This window comes from Anopheles nili, chromosome 3 (genome assembly GCF_943737925.1).
Source record: "Anopheles nili chromosome 3, idAnoNiliSN_F5_01, whole genome shotgun sequence".
Taxonomy (NCBI): Eukaryota; Metazoa; Arthropoda; class Insecta; order Diptera; family Culicidae; genus Anopheles; species Anopheles nili.
This window is the reverse complement of record NC_071292.1, coordinates 75,495,221-75,507,060: the sequence shown is the minus strand read 5'-3', so window position 1 is coordinate 75,507,060 and position 11,840 is coordinate 75,495,221. Positions and strand designations below refer to the sequence as shown.

General features: G+C 41.6%; 2 protein-coding genes across 2 annotated transcripts; one reads left to right on the top strand and one right to left on the bottom strand.

Moving 5' to 3' along the window:
* The first annotated feature begins 3 nt into the window (after positions 1 to 3).
* LOC128725219 (acireductone dioxygenase) lies at positions 4 to 1,036 on the top strand. Its single transcript, XM_053818944.1, has 4 exons — positions 4 to 221; positions 294 to 499; positions 584 to 680; positions 751 to 1,036. The coding sequence occupies exons 1-4, from the start codon at positions 99 to 101 to the stop codon at positions 874 to 876; spliced, it is 552 nt and encodes a 183-aa protein (XP_053674919.1). The 5' UTR covers positions 4 to 98; the 3' UTR covers positions 877 to 1,036.
* A 654-nt stretch (positions 1,037 to 1,690) lies between these two features.
* Positions 1,691 to 11,301, bottom strand: LOC128727407 (protein FAM13A). Its single transcript, XM_053821316.1, has 3 exons — positions 11,249 to 11,301; positions 6,157 to 8,214; positions 1,691 to 4,842 (listed from the first exon to the last, which is right to left on the bottom strand). Exons 2-3 carry the CDS (start codon positions 8,206 to 8,208, stop codon positions 4,174 to 4,176), a joined length of 2,721 nt encoding a protein of 906 aa, XP_053677291.1. The 5' UTR covers positions 8,209 to 8,214; positions 11,249 to 11,301; the 3' UTR covers positions 1,691 to 4,173.
* Between the last annotated feature and the right edge of the window lie 539 nt (positions 11,302 to 11,840).

The window sequence follows — 11,840 nt, the reverse complement described above, 5'->3', positions numbered from 1 at the left end:
TTAATCCGTTAAACATCATCCAGCATTATCAGTTACTGATTGTCCTTAGAAAGAAAGAACAATTTTTCACTCGGATTTACAACGCAAATATACCGAAGATGGTGCGCGCTTGGTACATGGACAACGAGCTAACTGATCAACGATTGGAACACCAATTGAATCCACCAAAGTTCCTGACATTGGACGAGCTGTTCGAATGCACTGGTGTGGAATATTTTAAGGTTTGTAAAGATCGATTTAAATAAAAGATGAATCGAATTATCAATCTAATACTATATGGCCTAAACACATAGATTAATATTCCAACGTTCGACACGGATGGGGTGCTGGGCAAAATCCGCAAGGACCGTGGCTATTCGTATGAGGACGAAATCACCTGCTCCGAAGAGTGCTTACCCGATTATGCGAATAAGCTGAAGATATTCTTCACTGAACACTTGCACACCGACGAGGAAATACGCTTGGTCATGGATGGCTCAGGCTATTTCGATGTGCGCAAGTAAGATGAGATAAGATCGAGAAAGATGTTGAATGATAAAAAAATCTTCCTCTGGCTGTCTTGCCAAATTTCATACATTTCCAGTGGCCAAGATGATGCTTGGATCCGAATCGAGGTCGTGGGTGGCGATCTGATCATCATTCCCAGCGGAATTTATCATCGTTTCACTCTCGATTCAAAAGTAATCAGGTTTAATGCGTTGCCTTCTTATCGTAATATTTCTAGCAATCGTTTTCATATGTTATTTACAGAATTACGTCAGAGCTAAGCGATATTTTGTTGGTGAACCGGTATGGCTACCCTACAATCGTCCCGCCGATGAAATGAAGTGCCGAAAGGAATACCTGAAACGATTGGAAACTGGATTTGCAGCCTAAGAGGAGCGGATCGGAAACATGACAATCACACTAATCATTCGGTGAATGCTAAAAAGAAAAAGGCTAATCTTCATAGAGCTATATTAAATGTTACCCAGTGTTTTGCATTTTCATACAATTTCTTACTGAGTCCTATGGTGCAAAGCTCCTAGATCATTTAAAAAAGGTACCAATAAATATTTTTATGCAATTACTTTGACTATTGACTATAGCAAGTGGCCGGAAACAGTGAATCGAACGACAACAGCTTCAAAATGGCTCGGGGCAAGGATTTTGAGCTCATGAATCCATGGCAGTCTATACTGAACGTTAGCCTAAGTCATTTCGCAATTAGATAACGCGGAATCATCGATTTCAAGGTAATAAACAGTATACTATGCACTCCATTTGTAATTTTTCGGCTATAAAGGAAAGCCTTATTGTGTTTTCCAATCTGTAGAAAATTTACAGAAAGCACGTGTTAAGGAGTGCTCGATAGCCAAGAAGTTACTGTGCCGCACAAACAAAGGATTCAAATCTCGACTGAGCCTCCCCAATACGCAGGACTTACTATTCAGCTAGGTGAACATTTCAAATCTTGGAAAGACTTAGCAAGGCTGGTATCCACCGTACAGCGGTTGTTTTAGTTGCCCAGCATTTTTTTTATCCACGAGTTCTGTGCGTTGCATGATACGGTTGTGCGGCGAACTAGAATCGTGAGGCTCCCGAAAAATGATGTCATATGAATGTAGTGAATCCAAATAAATAACTATCAGGGAGAGATATTCGGATAGCTAAGTACAGGAACATACGTACAGGTTTCCTTTTTAAACCTTTCAATATTATGTCACACGATCGGTTTATTCTTGTAGAACCATTCCTCATTTCCTTTTTTGACCAGTTTAACGTTCATACGTGTTCACATCGTAATAATGTTTTCTTTACTTACTAGCGAATTATCGTTCATACGTGCGCCATAACGTCTTAATGCTCACTGCTTCTCTCCCCATATCCTTTCTTGCTTTTCTACAACGTATCCTTCTCACGCACGTCCGCTACACTTACGGTTAATAGATTGTTCTTTGAGAACATTATCGATCCTACTAGCCTACAGGCGTTTCTTTCGCTCACCTTATAGCATGATCGGGATCAATTATCATTGCAAACTGGTACTGATCCTACTTCGTAATCGTAATAATATATTAGTACTAGTATGCCTTTTAAAGAGCTACAAAAACCATGCATGCGGACAGTAAAGTTAAATGTTCTTTTTTTTTGTGTTGCAAACGTAATTGCGCCAATCACACCACATTCTCCGCCTCGTGTGGAGTGCGCTGTTGCTGTACGTGAATCATGTATCATTTTAAGAACTCCTGAACCATTGCAGTGAGCTATTTCTTGCTATTCTATTAGACCCCCAAACCGGTCGATTAGGTTTTAATAAAATAGTGTGTGGTGTGTTGCTGTTTAAATATCCATCATAAAGGGACGAAAGGAGTAGACTTTTGTTTCGTTTACCGGAAGATAGTAGATAAGATTTCGATTTGGCCCAAGGGTTGCGGCGGTAAAAAAGTTCACCCAACGGTAGATATTATTCTCACACAAACCCCTGTTTCTCCTCGTTATATATAGTTGACCTATGTTTCGCTATTGTTGATACCATATATTATGGGCGTGAAATATGTTGGTTGGCTATTCATGTTGATGATCTCGCTGTTCGGTTGGATGAAGAGATTAGCCTCGATCGTAATAAAAATAGATGTAATATAATAAAAGTAGATATTCATATCGACAAAATAAGTTGCAGCACAAGCAAAAAAGGACCAAATTTAATCGATGTATCTATCTAGCACATATTCAGTGCCATTTACAATCAAAACCATATACAGATACAAATCGTTTCCGGTTCAGGATTCTTCCTCTTTTCCTATTAGCTAATCAATCGCTTTTTTTTAACAAACAGTCTCTTCCCATATTCAACGCCAAAGATGCTCCAAAAGAAAACAAATCTTTTTTCTTGCTCCATCTCCATTTTTTCTACGGTTCCGTCGCTCACGGTTTTAATTTTGTAAATATGTATATATATATAGATTTTGTTAATTTGTTCTTTGTTTCCGTTGCATCACGTAGCTTTAAATGTTTTTTAGTTTTTCTTTTATAAACTTTTCGTCAATGTTCATATCCCGCCAGACTACATGTTATCCTTCCATTGCGCTTGTTCTCAAATGGCGCTTACTAATGCAGCAAAAAATGTGTATGGGTAAATGTAAGGTTTTTTTTATTTATTTGTTACATTTCGTTTGTTTTACTTCGTTTTTTCAAACCTCAATGCATGTGTAAGGGTTGCAGCGTTTTTGTACTGCTTCAGTATGTTACTTACTAACGTATTCAGCGTCGCTCCATCTTTAAATGTCATCTAACTCCTGTTTGTCGACCCTCGGATCGTCCCTCACATTATCAACTCGTTAACATATGCACTGCTTAGAATTAGTATCTTTCTTTTTTTCACCCTCTAGATCTGTATATTGTTTCCGCTTAACCTTCCGCAACGCCCTCTAAACTCCTAAGGTCTAAAATACTTAAAACAATGCAATAGTCTTTCTAATAGATTAATAACAGTTTATAGACACCACGTGTGACGCAATCAATCGAACAGAAAGCTAAACTAAGTTCATTTTCCAATCAAAAAGAAACCAACCTCAAATGAATGAAGAACTGTTACTATTATAGCAAGGCATTTTAAATGCCAACATTCATGCATCAATTTCCCAGCTTCACAGAAAAGTAGTAGTAAAAAATCAAAAGAAACAATAAAAATAGTAAAACAATAAAACATTCGAATAAAGAAACTCAAAGAGAAAACAATTGACAAACACATTTGTGTTTTGACGCAAAATAGTCTTAGTCACTAGTAGTAATAAAAAGATTCGTTATTTGATTAACTTGTCATTTTTTTCACTCCCTTTATGTGCTTTACGAAGATCTTTCTCACTTGCTCCCTCGCTCTCTTTCTCTCATTTTTTTAATGAAAGCTTTGCAATTTTCCGAGTTTGGCAAATAAAAAATCTCTTTTCAGTGCTCAGATTGTTTTAGATGGAACCGGGTTGATTCCTCCGATAGCAGTAGGCCAGTGAACCCTTAAGCCTAAAGCACAAAAGAAGAATAGGTCTGCATTATGCTGAGAACACTCGTTACCAAATACAAACAAAACTTTAGGGGTAATATCTAATGCGAGAGAAATAATACCCAAAATTGAATCAGCAGTTCCATCTGAAAAGCGGTTTCGTTAAACATTAACATATCTCCGCTTCGTTTCGATTAAGCGTGCATTTGCTTCTTAAAGAGCGCATCAATGAGTCGCAACTTGGCCTTTTTCTGCTTGTAGAGAGCATACGTGTCCTCGATCGCCTTGCGGTCTGATTTCAACATCTTGCGCCCGGTCGTTTCCTCGAATTGCTGTTCGAAATCCTTGATCGTGCGACGAAGCTCCTTCTTTTCCTCACGCGTTGCATCGTAGTGCTGCCATAGTTCGTCCGTCGTCATCGAGTGGATGTTTTCAGTTACGGAACCACTAGTCGTCGTTGCGGTGCCCTCAGACTCATCCGTTGACAGCGGTCCGGCAGTCTGGCCGTCCGTGGGCGACTGCAGCATGGAGGTTGCGGAAGGGGGCGAGATGTCGGTGGACGGGGTCGTCGTGCCGACGATGGCCAGCGCTTCATGCTCGAGGATGGTCGGCATCTGAGAGTTGGCTACACCGCACGGGCCACTGATAGAATTGGCACGGTTCACAAGCCGCTTGATTACCCGGTAACGGTCGTACAACGGACGGGCCGCATCTCGTTCCTCGCGGCTCGCCGGTCGGCCGTACATCGACTCGAGATACAACAGGGCACGCTGTACGGAGGCTTTCTCTTCCGTCAGCTGCTCATTCGATAGAAGGTCTAGATTCTCACTTCGATGATCTATATCGCGTTTCTCCGAAAGGCGCTAAAAGAGACGAATGAATAAAGGCTTATATCAGCATCCAATTCTAGATAAAAATGGGTTTACTTTAAAGCGAAATAAATACAATTCAATGTGATATGCCGTTTCGATGGTTCATACAAGCTTCGAGTGATAAGCGTGAATTAAAGTTGTTTCTCTAGTTAGAGCGTAAATACATCCGCGATAGCAAAACATAGATTCATACTCGAGAAAGAGCCACACACGGCAGAGAAGCGAACCGTGCTAACATTGGTCATACATTTTTCGTCTTTCAAGTGATACGTGTGCGATAAACTAGTTATCTCATAATAACCTTTGTTGAACACATTACATTCTTGTTTATTCAATTACCGAGACGATGTTAGTGTGGCCGAACGAAAGCAGGGTTTCGAAGCCAAATGAGAAGAGCTCAACATTTAATGGATGATTCGTTTAGAATCTACTAGACTAGCGAATGAAGTCTATTGATTCAGAAGAAACATCTAAGACGGACGATTAAAACTGTATAAGTGTGAATCAAGCTCTTTTTTAACATAGATTTTCGGTTATGAACAGCAAATTCCCGTACAACTTCCTATGCAGCACAAGTATGTATTTTTGCTTTTTCATTTTCATTGTAGATTGGAGGGACCGATTCCGGTATTTTCGTCATTGTTCCCTCGCCAACAGCAAGGCTGTGCGGGCGCTTCCGTACGTTGATTGTGTTTGGTCAAGAGATCAACTGCAGCAAGTGAGACAAGATTGATTTTCAATCGATAATAGGCGCAAACCACAGCAATAGCATCATTGACCAAAGTGGTACGGTATCCTCATGAAGCATTGTAAGCACACAGGGAAACCGGATGGGTTAAAATGCGATTGGCAGGGTTTTGGGGACGTTGAACAAAGTGACAATCTAGACACGATGCAAATAGTATTAATTGCGTTTGAATAAGATTTCATTAGCGTGATTTCTACGACAAAACATTGTTTTTCCTTTAACAATATGCGCAGGTGCCGTGCAAAACACGTGCGAAAACAATTTCCCCCCTGACTTCACATTTTATAATCTGCTCCGTACATTAGTGGACACTAATCATCCTTTGCTTATTGCGGTTAAAGAAACGTGGCTGAACCGTAGTTCAGTTAAACGAGCAATCATCTAATTATCTATAATTAACTCGTCAGTCGCTGGCGATTGAATGATGATCCGAAAAGTCGTGGATTGGGCGTAGTTAGGTACAAGCATGCATAGGAAGAACATGCACGCGTGGGCAAGATCGTCAAACAATCGTTTCGTTGACCAGCAAAATACGTCGCGATGATTGATCCGCTTACCTTTTCAATGTCGGTGATCGTATCCTTCATCTTTGCCAGCCTATTCTCTTCGGCCGCATCATCTGCAGTGATTTCTCCGGATGATCGCTGACTGGACGAGCTCGTTGCCTTGGCGGAAAACACAACTAAGTCCGCCTTGATCTGGTTCTTCTCCTTCCGCAACTTGTGCATCTCCACCACGATACTCTTGATGGATGGATCGGCCGACTTGTCGACGTGTGTCGGCCTGCTACCGTGTTCGCGTTCATATCTGTCTTCGAACTGCGTTAGCTTCTTTTTCAGTCCACCCAGCTTTCGATTGATCGCTTTTATGCGATCATCAAACATATTGTTGGCCGCTGGTGTTGCACCCGGTTTTTGATGATGGTGATGATGGTGCATTCCCGACGGTGGTGCGGTCTCGGCGCTTCGGTGGTGCGCACCGTATAGCTTCAAAGAACCACCGGACGAGACGGGACGTAGCTTGGCGTGGGACACGGAGTCCATGCGTGTTGCGTGATCGAACTTGTCGTCTGAGAAGCGCTGGCACACGATCGCTGGCATATCGTCCGGGTACGATTGACCCCAGGGAAGCTTTTCGCGTGGGGATAGCGGTTCCGGTTCCTGTTCCTCCACCTCCGTCTGCTCATCGATAAGTGCAATCGTTTCCTGAGCAGCCGCTTCTTCTACGGCTTGATTTTTTTCCAGCACATTGTTATCGTTGTAATCGGAAAGCGGCATAAAGTTGATATCACCCATCGGTGTATCACTATCGTGTGGGATCACTGCAAGCTGTTGTTCCCGGTGCTTGCTCGATGATCGGCGCCGGTCTGATTTGCCACCACTCGGGTGCGTATCGTGCTTGGAATAAAACTGTTCGTTTCCCGCCAGCAACACGGTGCCACCAGCGGTAGCCGCTTTTGCCGCAAGCTTCGAATGTTTCGAGCTACTGCGGGCACGAGGTGAAACTGACTTTCGACCCGGTGGTGGACGTGTCTTCGAGAACCGCTCACAGTGACGCCGTCGCTCATGTTCACCATCCTGCTCACTGTCCGAGTCCCGGCGAGATTTGAGGATATCGCGACAGGGTGATAGCCTGTGGTGTGACTGCTGTAGAGCCTTGCCACCAGTATGGTGCAGATGGTGTGAATGATGATGCCCTCCGAGATGGTGATACGTATGGTTGCCGTGGTGATGGTGATGATGAGACTGATGTTCCTTACCAATACTACCATTGCCGACATTTTCTACGCTACCAATGAAAAATTTTTTCAGATCATCTGCACTGTTCTTCAGGTTCTTCTCAAACACTTGCTGCTGCTGTAACTGCTGCCCTTCGTCTTCGCCGTCGCCCTCTATCGCTTCTTCCGTAATGATGTTTTCCTTGTCGATCGAGATCTCTACCGACACGACACCCGCTGCGCGCTTCTTGAAGTCCTCATGCGATGACACACGCCGAATAACCTCTTGGCAGTTCGGCAAATGTTCCTCGCTATTCGATCGTATTAGCTTCCGATCCTGGCTGATTGAGGACGTGCTGTCCTGGCGCTCCTTGCGCTTGCGGCAATTTTGCCATTCGGACGAGTTGATCAAATTCGGCAAGTACTGATTGACCAGCACTGTCGGTGGTGGTAGTGAGCTTCCGCAGCCACCACCACCGACAACACTAGCACTGCATGTGCTGCTGCTATGGCTGCTGTTTTTCCCTCCGGTCTCCTTCACTCCATCGCTGATACTGTTGCTGGTGCTGCTACCTCTACTACCCGTACTGCTCCCATCAGCACCAACGTCACCAGCGCCGATGCTGTTGATGCTTGCAGGACAGTTGCTGGTGCTGTTGCTTGTTGTGTTGCTGGCGCCATTGGTGCTGCTGCTACTGCTACTGCTGCTGCTGCTGCTAATGCTGTTCGCTTTCGACCGGCCACAGCTAACGACATCATGGTGTTCGTTTGCTACGACGACCACCACCGGGTCGGACAGACCGTTTGACGAAAGACTGATGCTGGTCGGGGATATGATCGTTGTCAGACGACTGAGGTCGTCTTCATTCTGTCCCAGTGATGGGCGACGCATGCCGCACTGAGAGGAGATGGAATGAAAAAAATAATGACAAATCATTAGTAACCAGTTTAGTGAAGTGTGAGTTTGAAGCCAAATGGAGGCGCCTGGTCATTGCAGATTCCCGGGGTTATTGTGAAGGAAGTTGAGGTTCGTAGACGGTTTTTAATCAAAATTTACTTACTTCCATGTAAATTAGATCATCGACTGATACAAAAGAAATCAGTCTGTATTATGAATATTTCGTACGACCATATTCCTACTAGACTGGAACATGGAGCAGCCTGGTCGGTTGTAGATTAAGCGAACAATAAGCTTTTGCATTCCACCATCGATTGATCAAACAAACCGACGCTGGTAGCCGTGGTGATGGATGCTTAAACATTCACCGACCTGCGTAACATGCAGACCCGAAAATAATCAATCAATCGTACCGTTTTATCGACCCAAGGTCACCCTAGGAATGGAAACACATTGATCAAACTCATGCGCGAAACGACGTAGTAAAAAGCTTTCCATACTATAGAACATATGATGAAAAGCTCTAATACAGTGTATGCTAAAACTACATAGCAATTGCAGACCGACTCAATCGCATTTGTTTTTCGATTGCATTTTGAGCGGGAGTTGCAAAAAATATAACCAATTGACCCCGGGCTTCGTGGCTGCATCAATGTAACAGCGCACCACTGTGCTATTTTAAATATTGCCTCGTGCCCTGCCATGTGATGCAGGGGCTTACCGTATTGCTTGCGATAAAATTGTATCACCATACAGAGCAAGGTGACCTGTCATAGAAGACTGAGAGTCGTGCACTTTCAATACATGACAAAGGCGTAATTTACGTATTTCGCCTCAAACCATTTTAGCGATCTGTTACTGTTTTTCTACGTGCTGCAAAGGGAACTGCACCAGTTTCCGGAAGAGGATGCAAATTGTTTCACGATCAACAGTGAAAGAACTGATGACGGGCTGGCTTTTACAAAGCAACAACATCATTCTTCACGTTTTAAATGATTCCAATTGTTTACAGTGCGGAACTGCAAGGGATACGTGATTATTAGCGAAGCTCCGTAAATCTTGTGTCTTCTTGTACCGGTGCCAATGAACGTTGCTGGAAGGTTCAATAATACATTCGTGCAATGAAGCGGTTCTCGACTAGTTTGTTGACGGCGACTGCGGTGAAAATTGATTTCTTCATCATCACCAAACGTTTTTGCGATCGCTTTAATAGCACCACCAATGTCACGTTTACTAACGACCAAACGTATTGCCCGGAGCGGATAATCGAACCATTTAATTGTCAGCCTGTTTGGTTTGGTGGGGTGCTATTTAATTTTGATTTTTATAATCAGCCCTTCACGACGTCGGGAAAACCGCCTGTGATTCCGTGAGGCCATAGTAACTACCTTGTAAATAACCGCTTCAAATATTATCGGATTAAATTATCTAACACTTGTTGTTTGGTTCTTATCAAGAGCCCGTGTGGTGGTGCCTTTTCGTGTGTTTTCTCCTGGCACACCTGCACCAACAAATATGTGGACGACGTGTGTCAAATTGAAAATTGATTTACTTATCGCTTTTGACACACATGAGTATGTACAGATGCTATTGTTTCAATAATTATCTCATTCAATCTTCTGGAGGGAATAATACATTGAACACAGTATAATACGATTATTATTATACGTTTCAATCTTAAAAGTGATATTTCTAATTCCTTTCGATCATTGCCTATTTAAGATTACAAGATAGCACCGACATAACTGACTTATTATTTCTTCTAGAATTTACGAGTGCTGATAATAGATAGTGAAGGACACATCAAGACAGTACAATTTTGCTATAAATTCCTCAATGATCAGTAGGTCAGCGTATGTCCGCATGATGAGAATACTAACGATCGATTTACTCGCCAGCCTTGTCTTGAGCAATGCCGCATTATCTGCTACATATGTCTATTTGCAAGTTGCACGGCACAACAGTATAATGCCTTCTTTTTAAGACAACAAAATGGTACAATTAAAAAAATATCAACTATTTTTTAACAAAATATGATTGAAGCAAAAAAATTATTTACTCTTTAAGCATCTTATTTTATAATCAACCATTCAATTTTCATCACTATACGTTACTACTAGACGACGATTTGACTAAACATGATTAGAGATCATACTAAATGTTTAGTATAGATAGCACGCCTCAAAGAAAATATAGAAATACACACACACACACACACACACACACATATATATATATATATATATATATATATATATATATATATATATATATATATATATATATATATATATATATATATGTATATATATATATATATATATATATATATATATATATATATATATATATATATATATATATATATATATATATATATATATATATATATATATATAAATTATCAGCGCATTTTAAGATCAAAAAGCATGTTGCTCGTACTTATACAAAGTTTGAAGGTTAAATATCAACAAAACATGAATGTGCATGCTATAGGCCCAAGACCAATGAGTGGCACGTTGCAGAACGCATTTTTGCATGGTAACTTCGTTCTATTTGCCTAATAAAAGCAAACCATCGAGCCATACACTTTTGAATGAGGTTCCATTATCTAAAACAAACATGCTAGTAAAAAAGCCCAGCAATAACAAAAAATCCCCCCACCAGTTTACTCGAGATCATACCACTTCAGGTGGCATTTTTGTGGGATATTGTGCACTTTTCCAACTGAGAGGAGAAAAAACACCGGAAGCCAACAAGGCACATTAAATTCCAACACGATGCCGATTCCATATCGATGCGATTCGATTGCCCATCATGAACTTTCTTTGTGTAAAACCACGCCACTTTAAAAGATACCACCAGTTGAAAAAACAAATGATCAAGCCACACATCATCATCGCTGACAAATGAGTGTATGAAAATTTTTTGCTGGAACATAGTCCTTTACATGGTGAATATAGTTTCCAGCACAAATTACACCGATAAGATGCATTTGCGATACGATGAGCATCCGATAACTCTAGGCACTTACTTTATGTTTCCACTTGCGAATGTGACAAGCGTGTGCCAACTTGTAGATCAACCCTTTCGTTCCATTTATATGATCGGTACTCTGTAAACACAACATCACGAAGAAGATGCAGTCGGTTCAGTGTACCGAATAAAATATCACACTCCACTCTTTATTTTTTTTTCAGGTCTATCAACAGTATCCTTTGGTGTAACGCTCACATGCACTTTTGTTATTCACTGATATCGCAAAAAAAAACGTTTCCAATACTGCTATTGCAATGTGAACTATTTGTTAAGACTAGAATGTAGGAATGCAACTCAAAATCAACTGAAGAAAATGGTCACAATCAAACGTAACGTTGAATTCCTACACGATCTCACTTTTTACTCGCTCTAAGATAGGGAAAACCTTTTGCGTAGTCGATCGCGAAAGATGTGGGAGCTCGCGAGACACTCGAGATACGTTTTATAGTCGGGTGGTTGGAAAAAAAAATTAAGTACACACCATACACTAACACTTTGCACCACAGAGCAGAGCTGCTGTGCTCTCAGGACAGATGGCGACGTTGTAAACCCAGAGATAACGCGCCTGACTCTTTTCGCAGAGACAG

Coding starts and splice junctions, on each gene's coding strand:
- LOC128725219 (XM_053818944.1), top strand. CDS start 99: ATGGTGCGCGCTTGGTACATGGACAACGAGCTAACTGATCAACGATTG. Junction 222..293: donor CTGGTGTGGAATATTTTAAG/GTTTGTAAAGAT, acceptor CTAAACACATAG/ATTAATATTCCAACGTTCGA. Junction 500..583: donor GGCTATTTCGATGTGCGCAA/GTAAGATGAGAT, acceptor ATACATTTCCAG/TGGCCAAGATGATGCTTGGA.
- LOC128727407 (XM_053821316.1), bottom strand. CDS start 8,208: ATGCGTCGCCCATCACTGGGACAGAATGAAGACGACCTCAGTCGTCTG. Junction 4,843..6,156: donor CGATCACCGACATTGAAAAG/GTAAGCGGATCA, acceptor CGTCTCTTTTAG/CGCCTTTCGGAGAAACGCGA.